This window comes from Orcinus orca, chromosome 4 (genome assembly GCF_937001465.1).
Source record: "Orcinus orca chromosome 4, mOrcOrc1.1, whole genome shotgun sequence".
Classification (NCBI taxonomy): domain Eukaryota; kingdom Metazoa; phylum Chordata; class Mammalia; order Artiodactyla; family Delphinidae; genus Orcinus; species Orcinus orca.
In genome coordinates this window covers 34,348,736-34,371,526 of record NC_064562.1, presented here as the reverse complement: position 1 = coordinate 34,371,526, position 22,791 = coordinate 34,348,736, and the positions used below count along the sequence as shown (strand labels likewise).

Sequence of the window (22,791 nt, the reverse complement as noted above, 5' to 3'; positions counted from 1 at the left end):
ACAGTCAACACCAATGATAATCGCGACCTAAAAGTGGTTCTGGAAATAACAAGTACTTCTCTCAAGAAAATCAAGGCTACTCTCTCGGACTGGAGACGTGTAGGTAATTTCTCTCTCTTGTATTAAAATGTCCCCCAAGATATACGTACGACTGATGCACTCTGCTGTACACCTGAAACTAACACAACACTGTAAATCAACTAGACTCTCATAAAAAGTGCTTTTAAATGTCCACCGAGAGTTTCACAGTATTATTTATGTGTGGGTGGGAAGAACCTCCAGGAAGACCGAGAAACAACGCACACGTGTCTGGAAATGTGCGTGTCGGTGTCCCACACCCCTCCCCCCCCCGCAGGACCTTCCTCTCCTGCCACCCTCCACCCCTCCCTGGACCCAGCCCCGGGGCCCCCAGGTCACCGGCCAGCAGCCCTCGGCGGAGCAGCAGCCTGGCTCTGCAGGAACCACCTGGCGCAGGGGTGTGAGGACGGCCGCTGTTCTCCCCTGGCTTTCCCCTACCCTCCTCTTTCACCAAGGGAGTCCTGTCCTGAGCCATCACCCACGGTTATTCAGCCGTCGGCATGACACAGTCGAGAGTGGCCAGATTTTAGAGGAGTGGGAGGTAGGCGGGGCAACCCTACGGGCCTGCCCAGGCTCAGAAGAATCGCAGCCTACTGTCTCATCCGGACAGCTTTCCATTCAGGCTTGGGTGAAGTGATAAGCTCTCACACTGGGCACTTCCCCGAGGAAATAACAATCAACAACAATCCCGACAGAAGCACTGTTTGGTAGCTCCACGCGGTTCCATACCTGCCTCTCCCTGCGAGGCAGGTAAGCTGCTTCCAATGCCAGCATCTGTTTTACATGCTTCCCCAGGGTTTTCCTGGATACACCAGCTCCTTAAGTCGATGTCACTGCTCAGCTCAGACCTTTCAAATTCACTGCACACCAGCTTTAATTCACTCTGTTCCGAAGGCCTGGAAGAGCCACAAAAAAATCACGTCTGCATTTTATCGTGCATACACACATACCTGCTTTCCTTGAGACTTAGCAGAGGTGAAAAGGTGAATCTGGGACAACTTGAGCCCTCTTCTCTCTGGGTCTGCTGGGAGAAGACGATAAGTAAGGGAGAGAGATTAGGAAGAACAAGATTTTGCTGTTTTAGAACGAGAATTAAGTTGGAGCTCATTTAATCTCTTCATATTTTACAGTGAGAAGAGTAAAACTCTACAGGTTAAATGAGTCCCCCAAGGTCAACTGGTAAGTGGCAGGTGCAGGACTAGAACCCATGACTCTCTGTATGTCTTCCTTGGTTTTCGTGTAAAACATGACTCTCAGTAGATGAACCTGCTCCTTGGCGTCTGGGGGAACGTCTGAGCATTAACTGAAATCTTTTCTCATTCATTCATTTAGCAAACATTTGTGGAGTGACGACCATGAGCCATGTACTGTTAGGAAAGGTGTGGCGTCTACAAAGAAGAATGAAGTTCTTCCCCCAAGGAGTTCACAGTCCAACATTTATACCTCTCTAACTAGACTATGAACTTGAGGGAAAATCTGTAATACAGCTTTGTAAATGGAGACACAGAAATGTGTCAGAGAACGCTCCGTGAAGACCTAGGTGATTATTTCACACAGTCCAACTTCCGCACCTCATGTCACATCTGTAGGAGGACAGGTGTGAGATGAAGCCGATGGTCTCAGTGGTTTGTGACCACTCAGGGTAAAGTGTATAGAGACAGAGTATAGAGACAGATTGGCAACAGACAGTCCAACAACCACCACCTACGTAAGCATCACGTTCTCAAAACATTCTGATTACCTACAAGCTACTTGGAAGTTATTCTTTAACACCGTAATTTGTTTCTTTAGCATGTCAGAAATCTGCTTTCAAAAATATATTGTAACATTTAATTGGTGAAATTCCACCCTAATTTTATATCTTTCTATATGTCCACATCAGAAAAACATGCCACTTTAAAGTGACCACATAAGTCCATCAAATTTTTATGAAAATACAAGGTGTGACTTTCCTTTCTATAGGAGACCACATTGCAGCTTTCAAATAATTTAGCCCAGGGCTGCCCAGGTGGCGCAGTGGTTGAGAGTCCGCCTGCCGATGCAGGAGACGCGGGTTCATGCCCCGGTCCGGGAAGATCCCACATGCCGCAGAACGGCTAGGCCTGTGAGCCATGGCCGCTGAGCCTGTGTGTCCGGAGCCTGTGCTCCGCAACGGGAGAGGCCACAACAGTGAGAGGCCTGCGTACCGCAAAAAAAAAAAAAATAATAATAATAATTTAGCCTAAATAAGAATAATTACCCATTAGTAAGTAGTATTTAATAATTTAATAATTACCCATCAATAATCTAATAATGTGTATCTTTCCTTTTTTCCTGTTTGCATTTTGCTGATTGCAGGACACAGAACTAGAGCTTGAAGGCCCCCTGGGGTCGCCTGGCCCTCCTCCAGCAGAACAGGACATTCGAGGAAGGGGGGGCACGTGTTACAGGGCTGAATCCCAGGGTCCAAGCTCCTGATCGCAAAGGGGGCAGACACTGGAAGCAGCATGTCACATGCCTCCATGCGGGGGTCCTGGCCACCACGTGGGCGGTTCTGCCACAGTTCCCTCCCAACCACAAGAGCAACCACTTACAGCAGGGTGGAGTCCCTTCCCCACGCAAATCTGGAACTGCTAGAGAACACATCTGACAGCAACACATTTAAGTACCTAGCTGAGCTCACAAGAAAGAGAAATCCCCAGATGCCAATGCTCAAAGGAAGAAAAGCCGGAGCAGTGGAGATGGAGGGGCAAGGTGGGAGGAAACAGGCTCCGAAGCCCACTCGCGACAGGAATCAGGGAGCTCGTCAGCGCGAGGGCCACCTGAGAGGCTCCCCAGGGACCAGGGCAGAGGGCGCAGGGGCACAGGTCTGCCAGAGGCACTCCGTATGTGACATCAGAATGGATGCGCTACTGACCTGGTGGGAAAAAATTCTCGAGCTACGGAATTTCTGTAAAATTAGGCTTGGAGAGCTACTTCTGGGAACCCAGACACATGGGATCCGCACGAACACGGCAGCACCTTAATTTTACAGGTTAGAAAAGAAGCAAGGTTTCCCAAGGAGGCTGCCTGACTGCCTGGGGTCATGTCTGGCTCTGCCCCCCGACCACCTCTGGGGCTTCAGGCAAATCTCACAGTTATCTATCTGCAGCTCACTTCCCGCAGCAGAAGAACCTACCTTCTGCTGGACGATCAATCGGGGCAAAGATTCTATGCGTGGGGACTATTCTCTTGCATTATCGGGACCCCAGACAGTCAGGGTCAAGCTGGGACCGTGGGCCTGCCTGTGCCCAGAGGTCCTCTACCACCTGCTCCACCAACGCCCCTGGTGTGGAGGGATGGCTATGCTTTTTCCCTAAAACCTGCTATAGCTTTTTACATTTTATTAAGTAAAATTTTAAAATTTTGCTCATCTTAAGGGGTTTTCAACAAAATAAATAAAAACATAACCAGAAGATATGTTACTTTTAAGAATATATCTTTATCTCAAAACACAAACATCTACACTCTCATATTATCTGTATCCAACGTAACAAAAATAAGATGGAAACATAATAGCTAAATGTAAAATTATAGAGTAAATAATAGATGAAAAATTTAAAGGGACTGTAAAAATCACACACCTCAAGACCTGGGCAGCACCCCTTTTCTTGTTTTTTCTACATGCTCGATTTTTATTCCAATTTAAATTTTGTAAGTTTCCTTCTTTTTTCTCCTGAAGCCTCTTCTTCCTATAAGGATCTTCCTGCTAAAGAGGAAAAAGAAAAGTTTTAGTAAGGGTTGCAATTTACTAACACAAATAAAACCTGTGTATGGTTTTTTCTTTTAACTTTTGAAGACCAACTCCATCTGAATTCAGAACATTCCACCACTAGTGAAAACAGACATACATTTCTCAATCTCTAGTCTGTTTTCATTTCCCTTCTTTCTCTACCTCCCCTCAGCCCCTGCAAAAAGAAAAAAAAATTGTCGCCTATAAAATTTCTAAGGGGCTAAAAAGGAAAAACATCTGTTAGTAATTTATGGTCAGCTTGCCCGTTAACCTCAGCAGCAGTAAATCCTCCGACCTTCACCTGTTTATTTGGTATGTGCAATTCACATGAATTACTACTGAAGAAAAATCGTGTAAAAACTCAACTGAGGAGTAATTTGTGTATTTATGTTTTTATTTGTTTATAGATGAACTTTAGGAGAACAGGCAAAACTCCAGAGAATGCTCCAAACTAGTTTAAGCTTTTCAAGTAAATAATGCCAAGAATATGCTTGATGTTTTTTTTAATGTGGTTCTGAAAAACTTAATTTAGCATGAGACAGAAATATATTATATATAATATGTATGTATATATATATATATATACGCATATAAATAAAAATTTTTTTAATTTGGGTTTTTTCCTCTTCTAAATGTTAGGCATGGTCTACTAACAGGCCCAAGGGGAGGGGGATTCCCTTTTTAAGTAGCTCATATCTCTAATGTCTACTAATACTTTCTCCTTTTTTTCCTTCCACCATGCTGCCCCTTTAGCAGAAGAAAAATAAAAGGTTTTAGATGCCTGCACATTACATGTCTGGGGTACTGAAAGCCTCATGCTTCCATCAAAGCAATATGCTCACTACAATAGACGAACACTAGAAATAAAATGATATTTTAAGTGTACATGTGGTGGGATTATGGTATTTTTGCTCTCTTCTTTACACTCCTTTATTTTTTCTCCCAATACGTATTACCTTTTTTCTCATTCTGAAAGCATTTTAAAAACATGGTAAGTTAAACATACAAAGTCCTATCCTACAGGACCGTATGCTAATCGTTTAAGTTTGATGCTAAATAGACACATTAAAGACGTATGATCAGATGCGATCCAATGTTAAACTTTAAATACAAACCACATTTATTCAAGTATTGCTCTCTGTGAATTTCCAACTTTTGCTGTGGGGCGGGGGGAGAGTCTGCCCCTGCCCTGCCTCACTCTGTCCACTTAAGGGCCAAGAAAGGCTTTTCAACACAGCGAGTACCTGAACCTTTCTGTCCCTCCAGGGTCACCCACAAATAAAGGACCACCCCAAGTGGAGCCAGGAAGGGTGATCTGAGCAGGAGTCACTCTGGACGTGGCTGCCTTCTCAGCACAGCCCGGTTAGAATGGCATAACAGGCCACAAGAAGGGAGGCACTGGAGGGCTACACCCAGCGGGGACTTGGTGGTCAGAAGCATCGCCACCTACTGTGAGTATCAGAGAGTGAGTTTCAGGAGCACGGGGGACATGCTGGACAAGGAGGTGTGGATGGAGTGCTGGAGAAGCAGCACACACAGGAGGGCTGGGGAAGAGGGGCGTGCGTGCGTGCGTGCGTGTGTGTGTGTGTGTGTGTGTGTGTGTGTGTGTGTACGACACAAAGAGAGACCGAGAGAGAAGCACGGGGCAGTGCAGAGGCATGGGGCTGGGGTCAGCTGGGGGAGGACAGGCCCGCAGCGCATGCCGCAGGTGGGGCAGAGGGGAAAGCAACCTGAGAGCCAAAGCAACAGACTTGTCAGGAAATAGGAGGAAGAAGACGGGGGCAATCGGCTCTTTGTTTTCTGGTGGGGAGGTGACACATGTGACGAAGCAGGACTAGCCGGGATCGGAAAGGGTCCACGCAGACCTGAAATTAAGACCAGTCTCTGTGGCCAAACCACCTGGTCTGAACCTCACTTCGTGTGACAAGCTGACTCATCTTGGGCAAGTGACTTAAACTCTCTTTGCCTCGGTTTCCCAGGTCTTCCAAAAGGCTGTTGTGAGGATTAAAGTACCTGACAGTAGTAAGCAGTTTACATAAGACTTAGCTATTATCATCATCATTGTTGAATTATTTGAACTAAGTTCTCTGATCTCCCTGAGTGAGGGACAATTTAACTGGCCGCAGGGTGGGGAAATAAGATTTCCTAAGCTTTAATAGTAAAAGAAAACAAAGAAATCAAAGAGAAATCACAGATTGACTGCACAAAGGCATTCTTAAAGCCACTGTACATAAGTCAAAGCGAATAAAAATAAGAGGGAAATGACAAACTAAGAAAAAAATCTGATACTATGTGATAGACAAAGAGCTAATACCTTCACCTATGTTCTCATAGAAAACAAGAAAAAAACACTGACACTCAATAGAAAAGTGGGTAAAGGACATGAAATGCAAATTCACAGAAGAAATAGAGAAGGCCAAAAACATGAAGAGTTCCTCCAAAATATTTAATAATAAAGTATGTTTTTTAGAAGAGACCAATTACCTCATCTTTCCATTTTGGCTTTAAAAACACAAGTGTGTTGACACTGCGTGTTTATGCCTGCAAACACGAGGAGAGGCTAGGGAAGCCGCGTGTGGTACCACGTGTGTCTCTCAGCAGGGCAAGAGAAACCAGGTCAGACATTCACCTCTTAACTTAGAAAAAATATATATTTTTTTAAATGTCGGTGGCAGGATCGTGGATGAATGACTTTTTGCTTGTGTTTTTCAGAATTTTACAAAAAATGAAGGAAAATGCTTACTTTTCCCTAGTAAGGGAGGCAAACTGAGATGAGAAACAAAACACCATCACTTACCTATCCCACTGACTAAGATTTTGCCAAAAAACGGTGCTGCTGAGACCAGAGTAACACAATGGCTGTCGTGCACCAGGCATGAGGGGAAACAGGGACCCTGCTTCCGGAGAGCGAGCTGGCGGCACACACCAGGGGCCCTGACAGTGGACACTCTAATTCTATTTTTAGAAACCTATAGCAAGGACGTACCAGATATACAGGCCAGACTTAGTTCATCATGCTACTATGAAAATAAAAAGTTGCAAACAACTTTAATGTCCAACTGCTGGGGAATGGTTTGGATTACGGCACAGTTAAATGATGGAATGTTATGTAACCACTGAAAACAAAGTTTCCCATTAATTTCTAACATGAGAAAATTCAGAATTACGACATTATAACAAGGCTCCATATACACAATAATAATTATCCCAAGTTTTTAAACACTTGCATAGAGAAGGAAGAGAATACAGAAAAATGCAAAAAGTGGTCCATTTTGGACAGATCTTGCCCTCCCTTCTTTATGCTTCTGTAATAATCATGAATTCCTTTTCTAAGGGGGAAAAAAAAAAGATCTGCTTACAAGAAAATAAACAGCCAGGGCTGGGATTAAAATTTAGTTTGCGGCTCCCAGATCTGGTCTTCAACCTCCTTTGCCAATAAATCGGGAGGAATGTTCCCCATGTGCTATAGACAGATCTGTACAATTTTCTAAGCTGCAAAGTCAGGCTCCAAGAACGTACAAGAAAAACAAACACTGAGCACTGCGCTTGGGAATGTGTTTATTGAGAATGATTTTCTCCAAATGAACAATGGGATGGAAAGTACACTCAAGGTGGTTTAAAGAAGAGCCTACAAAACTGAGAGTGGCCCCCAGAGCCGGCAGAGAGGAATGCCCACAGCTCCGCCCCATCCCGCCCAGGTGACTACAGGCAACCTCGGAGCCCCAAGCACAGCCCAAGCCCCCAGACCCTCGGCCCCGCTGCAGCCCCCCTGCAGCCCGCACCCAGAGCAGACGTCCGTCCTGCCCAGGATCACAGACCAGGAAGGGAAGGAGGAACCCACCCAAGCCCTGGGACCAAGGCCAAGAAGGGTCTGAGTGCCACAGACAGGGATCAAGACACGGCCCGTGGCCCCCTCAACCTGGTGTGAAGACACGGCCGGGGGCACCGGCACACGGGGCGAGTCTGGACGGGAGCCAGGGGAGACTTCGGGGCTGGGGGGCATGTGAGGTGGGGGGCACGGCACCCACACACACGGAAGACGGTGCAGCATCCCCAGCCTGACCTCAGGGTCCCCTCCAGACAGCCCTGCACCGAGGGCCCTGCAGTGATCAGTTCCCACCTCTCCTCCCAGGACACATCTGGGAGGGGTCGGCACCACTCAGCTTCGGCTTCCACTTCACTGCAGGGCAGCACGGACGTCCCCGTTCCCAATGTGTCCAGTCTCTCCTCCCCCAGATCCAATGGCTTGACTTCCGCTCCTGATTGCATGCCCTGTCTCCATGACCCGGCTGGCGTGCCTGCCCTCCGTCACTATACCTGCTCCATCAAGCAGACTCGGGCCGCTGGTCTCCGCGCACACCAGAGAATTCACGTCACCCTTCAATTCTAAACTCCACGGGAACAACTTCCACATCCCAGGCCCGGGCCGGCCTCACCATGGCAGCTCTGGCTCGGTATCTCCCATCTGCCAGGCTCTGCCACGTCCAAGTCCAGCCAACCCCCTCTGTCGGCAATGACCACAGTCACACCTGTCACCTCTTTGATTCTTACCACTGGGCAGTGCTTCACAAGTGCTGCTATTCTAACCACTTGCTATATTCACTCCTCCAGTCCTCACAAACCTAGGAGGCAGAGATACTATTATTACCCTCATTTTTCAGATGAGGAAACTGAGATGTTGAGTAACTTGCCCAATGTTACAGAGTAAGTGTCGAGCTGGGCTCACACCAGTGCAAAGTCCATGCTGCTAACCACGAGGCAACAGGGCCCTGACAAACATAAAAATGAAGCCCCAATTCCCCATCTTTTAGTTACCCAGACTTAAAACCTTGGAGATGTTTTTTGCAAATGGCTCTGCAAGCAGAGCCAGCTCCTCCCCTTTACGCAGCCAGGTGCTAAGAAGTCCTGCTGGTCTTTCTTCTACAGTCTCCTACCTCCTCTTCCCGTCCTTCACCCCTGCTCCTGCCCAAACAGAATCTTGATTACATCACACCTCCCAGCAGAGAAGCAGCCTCCCGGTGAGAAGAGAGCTGGTATCCATTTCTGCCCTCCCCAACCCAGCCTCCAAAACACTAGGACGGATCCTTCAGAAATGCGTTATTCACACATTCATTCAAGCACTCGCTAAACCACCACACTGGCTCTTTATAACAGGTGCCCTGCCCATCTCCATGAAACTGAATTGAAAGATACTCAATTACGACCTTCAAGAAGATCGCAGTCCACAGGTTGTTTTCCATTTCTTGTACACCCTCCTCTACCCGCCACCCCCTGCCCGGTTCAGGACCCTTCGATAGCATTCCATGATTTGCAGCAGGGTCCCCAAACTGGCCACCCTCAGGCCAAATCCTCCAAAAAGACTTTTCTGTTTGGACCAATGTGCTTTTAAAAATCTGATCCTGAAATTCCTGAGCAGGCAACCTTCCCTTCCTAGTGCGTGTGCTTACTTACTTCCTTGTGTCTCCCACTGAGATCCAGGGACTAAAGTCTAAACTCTGAGTTGGCATACGAGGGCCTTGGCAAGCGGGCAGGACTCTGCCTCTGCCCTCCCCTTCCTTCCCCCTCTTGACTGAGCTCCTTCTCGGTGAGACGACTCCCTCACTGCTCCCAACCATGCCACGAGACCCGGTGGTGCCGGCTGCCCCCTCCCCTCCTCTGCTTCTCTACTCTCCCCCCGCACAAGTTCCTTCCTCCTCGGGGCTTCCCATGGCCCCTGCAAGCTAAGCTGACGTTCCCATCTCTGCAATCCCCTCTACTATGCACTGACTTTAGCACTTGACTACATGGAAATGTCTTTCTCGACAGACCACAAATTCCTGGTTTGGAATGTCTGCGATTTTCTTATTCGGTATCACTCTCATTCCATTTACTTAAATGAAAAATGCATGCTTTTTGTAGAGGTTAAGTAAAAATTGAGTAGCATAAAGGAGGAAAAAAGAAATCATGCAAAATCCCATCACTCAGAAATAAGCAGGTTCTCCCACTGATTATTTGGCAAACCTTACTCTTTAATGTCTTTTTAAGAACCTATGCATACATAAGGATGGGAGGACAGATGATGGGAGAAATTTAGAACACCAGGACCATGCATTATTTTTAAATATAAATTTAAGGCTCAATTTTATTTGAACTTAGAAGAAAACGAAGTAGAACCAAAGGAATGCCAACTTTCAATAACTGCTTCTTCTCCACATGATACATTAATTGCCTAAGGATCTCTCTAAGGTTAAGAAAAAGATGGTGAAAGATATTTTCGTAGGTTTTCACCCTTTTAAACTACTTGTTTCAGTTTTGCACAGGATTGGCTAGCTACCAAGAAAGATAAAATTAAAACTTACTTTCACTTACCTTTCAGTCCCACCCCGTTTTTTGCAGATTTTATTACTATTTTTGTTTTGTTAAAGTTTTAATATTTGCGATCCACTTTGCAACCATAACTGCCCACTGTTTAACCAAAGTTCTGGATATAAAATGGAGAGAAACCTCAGAAGACCTTTAACACAGCTTCCTCAAACTTCTATCCTGGTTGGCTAAATTTCACTAACTTCATTTTTCAAGGAAGGCTCCCAAGTTCATTTGAGTTTACAGATGAATGTCTGCTGCTTTCGTGCCTGAGTGCCAGCTTCACTGGACATAATGTTCGTGTTCACATTTTCATTCTCTCGAAGATACTGTTCCACTGTTCTCAGACATTCGATGTTTCTACAAAGTCTGAGGCAAGCCTAGGTGTGTCTTTCTTGATTTTCCTGCCTTTTCAGCCCAATTCTTTAAGCTTTAAGTTCAACACCTTAACCAGATGTGCCTATGTCCAATATCACACATCAGCTTTTCCTGGTGTACACAGTGTGCCTTTGGATCTTTAAATTCAGTTTTTCACTCACACTGGCAAATTTTTCTTCTATTACATCTCTGAATACTTTTCTGATCCACTATTGGGCCATTTACTGAGACAATCATTATTCTGATGTTGGACTGTTTTTGTCTTTGTCCCCTTATCTATCATCATCTTTTCTCCAAAATCTACAATCTCTTAAAATTTTTCCTCCACATTCACTCTGATTACCTCAAAGCCTTTCCTTCAGGTCAATAAGTCAATTTTCGGCCACTGAATAGGTAATGTACTGTCTACATTTATTGACTTAACTTTACAATATCTCTTCCAACCTCATCATAGTATATTAATTTGCCTTTAAAAGCTAGAATTTTATTGAATTCACAGTCTATAGTGTGAAGCATTTCCAGAGTTCCCTTCAGGTCTCTGGATATGTTTTCATCTAGATTGGGATCTTGGTCTGTCTTCTGTACGTTCTACTCCTTTCCTTCATTTTTTACTATAGTATATTTGAACAGTTGCAATGCTATTTTTTTTCACTGTGTTTATGCTAATACACAGATAGCTCTGTCCTGCTGTGAAGTAGATGAATTCTCTGAAATCCCTTTCCCACCTTTATCTGGGAACTTTAGTTCCTATGAGATACAGGGCTGGGTTCTGCTTTCTAGACACTTTGCAGTGGCCTACACAGTGGGAAGGGAAAGAGCTGGCTGGGCACAAGCTTTGCCCTCTCTTCTGGGATTCTGTCACACCAGGGCCCATGCACTGAAGCTAGAAAGGCATCCCTCTCCTGTGGATCCTGGATAATGCTTTTAACTCAGCAAGATTTTGCCCTAAAAATGGATGTTGGGTAACAACTGGAGAGGCAAGATATGGGATCTGGTTCTACTCCACCATCTTTACCCAGGAGTTAATCCACTTGCTTAAGAAAAGCTTCTCTTGAGAATAAAAGCTATCTGATATCACCAAAAATTGTTTTAGTATCTCCTGTATAATTAGAAGATAAACTTTCTGAATACATGAACCTCACCAATTATCAATGTGGATTCAAATACATAGCTATCCTCTTTGAGAAGTACGAAATACAGACGTACAGTTAGATATTTGCACTCTAAGTCCTAAACTTGGGTTTTGTTCTAATAGGCAAGAAAAAAAGGAATACAGACCTCGACTGAAGGTACGTCCTGCTTCTCAGAACATACGTCTTCTTTAGACGCTTTGTGAATCTTCTTTTCTGAAGCAGACCTTGTGTCAACCTTTTTCAAAGTTTCACAATTGTCTACTTCATTCTTGACAGGCACTTGCTGGTTATTCCCTTGAATAAATAAAAATGATTCAATTTCTAGCTAATTATTTCCATTCACATTCCCCATAGTTAAATCTTCTTCCTACACCAAACAATCTCATTTGATTTAATGAGATTTAGACTTAAGGACTGTTTTGACATCCACAATGCTCTAGAAATTTATTTTGCTTACAGGTGAAAATGTACTTATATTAAGAGTTTTACAAACAGTCATTAAAAGAGGTCATGGGAAGAAAGAGCAGGGGGCACACCATTATTCATAGCGGCATTATTCATGAAAGTCAAAAGGTAGAAACAACCCAAACGTGCATGGACGAATGGAAGGATAAACAAAATGTGGTAAATACCATGGAACACCATTAGGAATGATTCACTGCGCTACAGTGTGAATATAATCAGCATTACTGAACTGTACACACAAAAATGGTTAAGATGAGGGAAAAAAGGAATGACGTTCCGACACATGATACAACATGGATGAACCTTGAAGACATTATACTGAGTGAAATAAACCAGTCACAAGACAAATATCGTGTGAGCCTATCTGTTTGAGGGATCTAGAGTCATCAAATTCATCGAGATAAAAAGTAGAATGGTGGCTCCCAGGGGGTGCGGGGACGGAGTACGGGTAATTATTGCTTAATGGGTACGGAGTTTCTGTTTGGGATGATGAAAACGTTCTGGAAATGGATGACAGTGATGGTTGTACAATGATGTGAATGTACTTAATGCTACCGAGCTTTACAATTTAAAATGGTAACTTTTAGGTTCTACATACTTTACCACAATTTTTTTAAGTTAGGGGAGGGAGAGAGGGAGGTAAGATCTTGGGTTCTGGTCATGACTCAGACACTAATTAGTTTTACTAATCAGAAGTAAGTCTCTTAAGCTCCCTGAGCTCCAGTTTCCTTATTTATGAAATGACAATACCACTTCCTCTGCCTACCCTGACTGACTGTTACGGAGATGCAACCAGAACAGACAGAAATATAAAGGGTCACCACCAAGAGACACAGGAACTGCTGGAGGGCAGGGCCTTCTCCTGCAGGAAACGCCCACCTGCCCTGGGAACAGCACCCGCGGGGTGAGAACCAAGTGCGAGACAATCACGCTGGCAAGGTCTGCACCGGCAGGAACCACATCTGAAACGTGACCTTTCCTTTTTTTTTTCAAGTGACGTCATTCCTAAGTGTATTTCCTCTTCTATCCTTGACTTTGACGTATGGTCAAACAGACTTCAACCCCACCATAACTGGGCTCAGTGTTCTAATATGAATCAGAAAGGATTTCAGTACCTTCCCCTTTTTTCTTTAACTGAAAATCCCTCACGACACCTTGGCCATCTGAGAAAGTGTAGATGCCTACGGTGCAAATACATTACAGCAGAGCAGGCTGCCGGCTCCCATCCGGCCCTGCTGAGGGGCCTGGGGCTGCACGAGGCTCTCAACCCAAATGACAGGAGGGGTCAAACGCCCTCCAGACCCTGCAATCCTGAAGCTACAAATCAAGCTCACTCAAAGCAAGATGCATCCATTTCAACAATGATGCTTAAAAGGTAAGCATTCTTTTATTTTGTTAACGGAAAATTATGTAAATATTACGTAGCCATAAAAATGCTGGGGAAGCATAAATTCCTCTGCAACACAGATTGGGTGTGAGACGCCCACAGAGGAAACCATCCAGGACCGCGAAGGAGCCAGGAAAAAGCCAAGAGCAAGGGAGACAGGGGTCCAAACAGAAAAAGACATCATAAACAAAGACATCACTTCAGATGCCGGAAGCCATCGGTATGAACGGAATATAGATATTCTCCTCCAAAAATGTGCTGTGACTTTCCTAGGGTCTTAATTCATGAGAAAATGGTTTTCTTCAGGCCAAGAATCGCACTAAAAGTATTAGCCATCAAAGTTTCTTAGGAAGGATCCAAATTTCATATCCAACACTAAACTACCCCCTAAAAAGGGATAAAGCACAGACTCTCCGAAAATTACTAATGCCTATTGTGGGGGCCAAGAATTAGGACCAACAATAAAATGAATTCAAATTCAACCTTTGAGAAATTCTATCACGACAATATTCAAGAATTCAGAAATACCGTGAGCATACACTTCATTTAAAAAATGGAGCCATCCCGTGGCATCCTACTAAGTGTGCTTACTCACAGCATTATACGCTCTTCTGCCATTTATCTCACGGAGTAGGAGTATTTGAGCCACAGAGATAACAAAACAAATACAAGAACAGGAACAAGTTAACGGGCCAGAATCCTGCTTGGATTTCTACTGAATCAAATCTAATTGTATGATATATTTTGAGTAAACCACCAGATCTTCATTTCCAGTTACCAGTATCTGTGCAAATGAGACTATTTTTTGAATTTCTGCAAATACTGGTATTTCAGAAATTCTGGAGGTATCTATCTAATTCAGTGAAAACTTTCATGTGCTATTAATTTCAAGGTTTTAGGGTATTATTAAATTTAAAAGTTCATTATCCTTTACATTATTATAAGCAGAAACAACGAAAAAATTGCTAACTATTCCTGAGGCCAGAAGCAATTTGCCTCTAGCCCTAATTCTAAGTCTGTATTATTTTGATCATATAATGAAAAAATAACAGTTATAAACAGTTTGAAAAGAGACAAATTTCAAAAGATCCCTTACATGACACATAAAGCCCTGCTGTTGTCAGAGCATCAAGAGACTCTGGACCATGTTAACACATGCTTGGAAGGCGTCGCTGTTTCACGGTTGTTTGACAGGCTGATGCCAAAAAACAAGTCAAGAGACTGCATTTCTATCGGGAATTTTAATTTATGATTTACTACAGGTCTCTCAGGAGGAGGCAGGAGAAAGAGCAGGAAAGGGGTGACACATTTTCTGTTATTCAGAAAACACTCTGTTTCTCCACAACAACAACGGTGAGCACGTAGCCAGAGCCATTTATATACAGCCTGGAAGATTTCGTTCTCACACAAGAAGTTACCCTCAGAAAAAAAAAACTGTCTCAGAATAAGAAAAGGCCCAGTGCTTCAGGCACCTCCAGGAGTTCTGGCGGGTTCGGGATGCCATTTCAGGCACTCTCAGGAGAAAGGTCACCTCCCCAGTCCCCCTTCCCAAAGGCAGTCTTGTCACTAGACCTGGTTCTAAGAACGTCTGTGTACTTTGGGAGAATGGCTAGAATGTGGCACAGACACTGACTGGTTTCAACTGAGTGAGTGGAAGTTCCCGAGGGGCCATCGGTTCAGCTCGCAAGACTGAAGCTGTTTTCTTCAGATTCTAGAAAGGATCTTAAGATGGAAACACAAAGTGAAATCCTTTTCAAAATAAGAAAAGAACTGATGCTCAAAGTTGGAAGGGAAAACTTGGAAGGTTCTTACGTTTTTGGTTTTCTCATTCTTGAGTGTCCTTTACACCCTGTGACCCCCTGCCTGTCGCCATCTGCCAGCTTATTACAATGCTTTCCTTCAAATTCTGACAAAGGAACCCTGAACCCTCAATATGACCAAAAGACTCCGTATCTTACCTTCGAACTACAATTTGCTTCCCCTAAATTTCTCAGTCCTTTCTTATTTTTAAAATTCTCAATTCTTTAAAATGTTTAAATTGTAAATTGACGGCAGGCCGCTTGTTTACTTTTTAACCTCTTTGATATTTTCCTAGAACAGTGATGTAAACAGAAAACAGTCAGAACCAAATACATGTCAGTGAATGGATTTCCCTGTGAGGAACCTCCTGCTGACAGATTAATTCTGGCGAGAAATACAGGGCTGCAAATTAGCACCTTTGAATTTGCTGGTATGAACATGGTGGAAAGCCAAAGTTCTTTCATCAAATCTTATGTGATCTGACCAGCAATCACCCTGATACTGCTTAACAGGCTGACAAGTCAGCTAAAGAGCAGTTTTAAAAAAATTCTTGAAGTGAGAGATTGGTTTTCATTTAAAGCATCATAAGCATACCAGTCATCTGTACAGGGAGGAAAGGTTCGGGGCGGGTTTGCCATCTACAATGATACAAGCAAACCCTATGTTTGTGGGTTCCCTTGTTAAATTTACTCACACTTGCTGAAGTGTTATTAGATACTATATGGTCATCCAGGCTCAACTACGGGCATTAAACAGCATGTACTGGACAAGAGTATCCAGGAGCACCAAGTCGAATCCTCTGACCCCCCCTGGCATTACATGGCTGGCCCACGCCCTTCAAAGAGCTCTGATGCAGGAGAAGGCCTTCCCATCCACCCGCCCACAAGGCCACAGCCCTTGCGTTCTGCAGGCACATCTACCCAGATGTCTGATGGATGCCCTGGACCACAGAAGACGCACTTCTGGAGGAGCAAGTCCCTCAAACAAGTCTGACTTGAAGTTTGTGTAAAGTCAGCCTATGTCAAATACTGTCCTCAGGCCTAAATGACACATGAAACAAGAGGAAAAACCCAGCTAGACTCACTCCATAATTTCACCCTTTCACAAGAGTTTTGTAGTCTGGGCCCTAGACAGTGTCAGGACAGAAATGGATGAACAGACACCCCTCTGCCCCGCCATCAACACCCTCAGACAAGGAATGCTGCGACTTCATGGAGATCTGGTAGAGGCTTCATCCAGGGGGGCGCACTCACACACTGGGGGAGAGGCCGTGGGGATAGCTGGCCCTGCAAACAGGAGTCCTCTTCAAGCGCGCGCACTGCTGCCAGGGAAATGGCACCAACAGGGTGGAACAAGGGGCACTGGGAGTGATGCACAAATTGCCCAAACCATGTTCTACTCAGAGGACCCTGCCTTCCTTTTGAATTAGAAACGTCCTTTGATGGAACATTTAAAATTCAGGTTGGTATTTTCCCTACTAAATGCATCAAGCTCATTAGAATCAGCCAATCTATTAATACAATCTTCTCTACAATACCAAGGAGTGAAAAATATGATGTTATTTATATTTAGATGTTTCAAATAAGATCAAAGGTAACTGATTCTTCCAGATTAAAAAGTGTCAAAAAGCTGACTCTTAATGGGAGTAGAAATGTGCTTATCGAAATGATCAGGATAAACACACAAAAATAAGCACAGGCTCTTATGCCAGAAGCCAGAGGGATCAGTTAAAGATTTAATGACAAATGTATGTGTAGGTAGGCTTCCTAGTCTAGTTTTGCTTGCATTTTTATTAACTGCGTTTGCTGCAAGAGAACATCTACCTTCTTTTAACCAAGGAACACGACCAGAGAAGAACCAGGGAGAAGGAGCATGCAATGGTGGCAGCTGTTACATACAGAGAGTTGTTAAGTTTTGTTCCATCAGAAACATGTCATAGACTGATTGATTTCTGCAAACAGTCTGAAAAGCCAAGATAAAAGATACTTCGGGGGCTTCCTTGGTGGCGCAGTGGTTGAGAGTCCGCCTGCTGATGCAGGGGACGCGGGTTCGTGCCCCGGTCCGGGAAGATCCCAGATGCCGCGGAGCGGCTGGGCCCGTGAGCCATGGCCGCTGAGCCTGCGCTCCGCAACGGGAGAGGCCACAGCAGCGAGAGGCCCGCATACCGCAAAAAAAAAAAAAAAAAAAAAGATACTTCGGAAGAGGTGTCCGTAAATTCCAACAATACGATATTCACATCATTCTAATGAATGGACTGAAAAAAGTAAACTTCTTAACCACGATGCTCTAAAAACTTGGTGCCCCGTCCTAAACTTTCCTTCTTAGAAATGGTATTTCAACATTTATACCTTTGCTAATAAAACTTTGTGTGTGAACTAAAAATTCAGCAGCCACAGTTCAAACTAAAGTCACAGATGAGAACAAATTCCACTAAGAACAGACTGGAGACAAACAAGAGAGAAGAGTCACCAAGGAGGATGGAAAAATTACCATTATTTTTCCTGGAAATTTCTGGCAAGTCTGACTGGCACTGAGGTGAATTTCTTGGCAAGTGATTTTCAGGTAGTTTCTTAGGGGTCTTCAGAGGACAGACCTCTCGCTCCTTGAGCTCGGCTATGTTTTCTGAAATCTGAAGGTCCGTTTCCTTAGGAAACATACATGTCTGTACTCCCTCCTTCACGTGACACTCGGAAGAAGTATTACTGACAGCAATTGCGTTTTTCAGTGTGTTTTCTTCTTTACTCAGTAAGTTTTGGGGAAGAGTTAGATTCTTCTGCAGGTTGACGTTTAGGCCACCTGTGTACTTGAGGCCCACCCAGGTCTCGCCCATCCCGGCAGGGCAGGCGTCCTCTTTAGCAGCAGCCAGGGAGCCGCCTGGGGCCGAGGCCTGCTTGTCCTCTGCGGGGGCGCTGGCACTGCCGGCGACGGCTGCACTGGCTTTGTGTTTCCCGTAATAGACCGAGCACTTGTGCTTTTTCTGCGAATGGCTGTAGGTGGCCGGGCTCCTCTTCGTCGCGTTCTGGATCCTGCTCTGCGGAGGGTTTACCGGAAGACAGCTTTTCCCTCGACCTTTATCAGAGGGGCTGTAGGTATCGAGAAAGTTCTTGCAATTGCTTCTGGATTTAAGAAGAAAAACATTTAACATAAAGGCAAACCAAGTAAACCTCTCCCTCTCTGTTTCTAACTCCATGAGAAAGAGGGAGCAGTCTGGGGTACACCAAGGAGCTCTCACCTTTCGTGCTCCCAAAGCTCCGGGAGTTTAATAAACTAAGTCCCTACGTGAAGTCTATCTTACAATGAAAGAAATGGTGTAGCTGTCACAACAGTGACTTAAAGAAAACGGTACTGAAACAAATTTGGAACCAAAATGTATATGACCTTAAAATAAAATCAGAAATGAGTCATACCAAAGGTGAGAACCCTCTCCCCACACTACAAGAATCCTTACTTGTGAGAATGGGAGCTGATTACATCCATCGGACTATTGCTTTGCTGTGAAGAGGAGCTGGCATTCTGCCTCTGTCTCGTTTTCACGAACTCCATCAGAATGTACTGTGCTTGTTGGAAGGCTATTAAAATCACACCCAACAGGGACAAACTGAGGACGAAAGCAACGGGGTTCATTACTGCCCGGTTGTGACTGGCATTAAAAAGACTAGCTCACTAACACAACATTGTAAATCAACTATATGCCAATAAAAAAAAAAAAAAAAAAAGACTAGCTCTACAGAAGAGCGGTGAATCAATCGATGGGAAAAGTCTAAAGAAATGCTATTAAGATTCCGTATCTTATGGATATGGAATGACTCCATAATTTCTGACATCTCTTAAAGATTCAAAAAAACTGTTTCTGAAAATGTGAATATTTATAATTCTGACATACCAGTTCAATTTTTAAAGACATTTCCAGGATAAAATCACATTTTAAAGGGTCATTCTAGTCTTCTAATCTCAAACTGCCGTTGCACTGAGCTAATAACACATCCTATGTCACAGATGATGTTCATATATCCTAAATGTTACGTATAACATTCACATCTTCCACCGGGACGGCCAATGAACATATATGGAACACAACTGTCCATTACACTCCTAGGTCCTATGACTCTCCTACAATTAGTTTAGAGAATAGTAAATTCTCTTCAAGCATACCAGGAACTACTTTGTCTACTTCACGAATGTCAAAATTCTACTCAATTCATATGCTTTGATCCCACCGGGCAATATACATTTCCATGCAACTCGGCTGGATGGCGTCTCCACTCAGTGAGGGAGGAACAGTGGAGAAGGTGGCAGCTTACCTGACAAAGAAGACGGTGAGCCTCCAAAACGACTCCTCCCAGCTGGGTCCCGGAACCACGTCCGCACACAGAGGCAGCAGGTGATGAGGGAGGGTTACGTTGAGAGTGAAGCGAAACTCCAGGTCTGCCGCGGTGGCCAGAGTCAGCTCGCGGATGACCCAGGAAGAGGTGAAGTCTGGAGTAAACCTGACAGCAAGAGGCATCTTTACGAACTTTGATGGTTTTAATTTTAGGCACAAAACAGAATAATCATAATGGCAGCAGAATTTCTTACTTCTGCAAGATAAATACTAACATGAAAACAACTCAAGACGTCTTACCAATGAAAAAAAGTTTTTCCCCACACTATAGTAAATGTGACCCCAAACTGAAATGAGGTTAAAGTCCAGTGCTCACACAATGCTGATGTCCCGGGATGTGTTGGGGTCCAAGGAAAACTGCTGACAGTCTAGAACTTCAAATCCATAACCTTGGCAATTATACCCATTAATTTTCAGAGATGTCACAGTTATAGGAAGTGGTCCGATATTCTCAACCTTAAAGTTCTTTGTAATTGATAAAATTTGCTTGCTGTCTTTCAGTTCTAGTGAGGATGAAAAGTGATATTTAGTACAGATGAACTGAAAAATTTATTTAAAATAATTTACTGAATCCACATTTACTGAATCCACAAACCATGATCTACATGATTAAAATGTAAAAAAAAAATTCAATACAAGCTCAAAGTATGATTCCTAGCTAAATTCTAGAACGGTTCTAGATTCTACTACCAGAATATGATAAAAATACTTAACTAGTCAAGGTTTTTCTTAAGTTAAGTGATCTGCCTACGTACCCAAAGTAACCCAAATCTCTTCTTTGTTCTTTTACTTATTAAAGGTTAAGGTGAAAAGTTTATTCTTCTCAGAAGCTTAATAGTTTGGATTTACCACGAGCCACCATGCACCCTGTGCCCCGGGAGCCTCATTCACACCCAACAGGACCAGTTTGGAGGGTGTGTGTGCTTCTGTGTAAAACCATCAAGGACACTAGAAACACAGTTCAAACTCCCATTACATTAAGAGGTAGTAAATAGTTAAATCCTTGCAAATAATGAGAGCACATTTCATGCTGGGAGTTTAAAAAAGGAAGAAGTATCGATTTTTAAAATATTCCTATAAATTTATAACCCACAATTTATTCCATATTAGGACTAACCTTTTATCTGGTTCTACGGTTTATACTCCTCCATAACTCTAACTTTCAAGGCAACTCTAAACTATTGAATGAATGAGTGAATGAATGAATGAAAAAAAATGAACACTTTGATGAAGATTTTGAATGCAAAATGGCCAGTCTTTTCAAACTCAGTGCTCATTTAGCATAGTTTTCTAAAACAAAAAAAATTACAATCAGGCACTAAAATAGCTCTACAAATTATCCAATGGTTTCACCAATCAGTTTTCTCCACAGGAAACATACTGTTACACTAAAATGCTTTCAGTGTGTTCCTGAAATTAAAAATAATAACAGGAAAACAAGACAGAATTTACCAAAAACATTCTACATCTATTGTTTTACTTTTGGCTTAGTTCTTAAGGAAGTTCTTGGAACTAATATAAATAGTTTAAAAGCATTTAATTTAAATACATGTAAAACTTAGAATTTTCTAATGGAACACTTGAACAAATTTCTAAATCTGCACTGTCTGATACAGTAGCCACTAGACACATATGTCTACTTAAATTTAAATTAAATTTAAATTAAATAAATTTAAAAATTGAGTTTTTCAGTCACACGAGCTATATTTTAAGCACTCATTAGCCACATGTAGCGCGTGGCTGCCATAGTGGACAACACAGACGTAGAACATTTCCATTACTGCAAAAGGGTGGTTAGTTCACCTTCAGCCTTCTCTCTACTTATCATTTTGGTGTGATTTTTTTAGGATTAGGTAACTGATAACCAAATTAACAGTTTCACACTATTTATCTTAAATATTTGACACTCTACTGGTAACTTAACATTATACTTTCCCCCCCATACCTATTATTTAAGTTGGGTTAAATATCTAAGGCTATTGTTTCTAATCAAGTGGTACCAGCCTACATATGCTCAAATGTTTGCCTGATTTCATTATTAGCATCAATACAATGAATTTACTGTAAATTTTTAAAAGAATCTTCTCATATCTCCTTTTGCTCTTGGCTTTGGCACCAAGCCTGTCCTGTCCGAGTGCCACACACACAGACCACACACACGGACCACACGCAGGGACTCACGTCTCTGGCAGCCCATCAGTGTGGACTCGGGCACCTTAAAGCGCAGTGAACCTCCAGTGCCAGGAAGTCTCCCGCCCACCTTCAGTAGCTCTCTTGCTCCAAATCCTTCCACGCCAATCATGTCGATAACAGTCAAGTTATTCCTACAGAGAAAGGAGATGCAAATAAAAATGCACTGCAATCGAGGTGTCACAAGATACAATGAACTTGAATTGAAAAACAAAATTTTTTAAGTTTTGAGAAAAAACTCAGTTGAAATAGTGTGGCATCTCCCGCCATCTCAGAGCACAGAAACTGCCAAGCCCGGCGGCGTCAAGGCAAGCTGAGTGGGCAAGAACCAGCAAATGACCAGGATCGCTCTCCAGTTTCACCTGAGAATGGAAACCTATATTTTTCTAACCAGGCACCAGGGTGGTGATCAGACCTCCAAGAGACAAAAAGCGAAGGAATAAACTGGGGGGCCACAAAGAAACATCAACAAATTTAGACAAATTGATAAAAATTGTTTATACGGTGAATTAAGGAGTTTTCATAGTAATTGTGACTGTAAGAAATTCTTCCTTAGGGATAATTCTAGAAATGAAATCCTATCCTATCTTTTGAACCAAAGATTTAAAATAGCATCCTACAAATAGCATGTATCTATGATAAGAACTCAAGTTCTTATCAGTCAAATAGTAATTCAGACTAGCTTCTGCCTTTTCATTAACTGAAATCAGGATTCCTAGGATGGAAAGTTCAGTGGAAATGATGTTTAAATGATGCAGACTGCACTGAAAGTCAGTTGCCATTAAGGTAAACCCTAGAAGCAAAATACACTGAGATATCTTTACACCTTCATCTAAAGGATTAAAACCTTTATTGAACCACTTAAAAGCCTTTAAAGTGATGTTAG

General features: G+C 43.3%; 1 protein-coding gene across 9 annotated transcripts in view; it reads right to left on the bottom strand.

The window, feature by feature from the left end:
• Window positions 1-22,791, bottom strand: part of TMEM131L (transmembrane 131 like) — a 159,652-nt gene that overhangs the window by 13,471 nt on the left and 123,390 nt on the right. For 8 of the 9 annotated variants that reach the window (XM_049709058.1, XM_033403554.2, XM_033403580.2 and 5 more), the window contains 8 exons: window positions 21,897-22,039; window positions 20,032-20,218; window positions 19,636-19,821; window positions 18,783-18,932; window positions 17,825-18,450; window positions 11,828-11,976; window positions 3,681-3,805; window positions 808-974 (listed from right to left, as the gene is read on the bottom strand). In XM_049709058.1, coding sequence (XP_049565015.1) covers window positions 808-974; window positions 3,681-3,805; window positions 11,828-11,976; window positions 17,825-18,450; window positions 18,783-18,932; window positions 19,636-19,821; window positions 20,032-20,218; window positions 21,897-22,039 — 1,733 coding nt within the window. The remainder of the gene's footprint in view (window positions 1-807; window positions 975-3,680; window positions 3,806-11,827; window positions 11,977-17,824; window positions 18,451-18,782; window positions 18,933-19,635; window positions 19,822-20,031; window positions 20,219-21,896; window positions 22,040-22,791) is intronic. The other variant, XM_033403574.2, reaches the window with a different exon arrangement.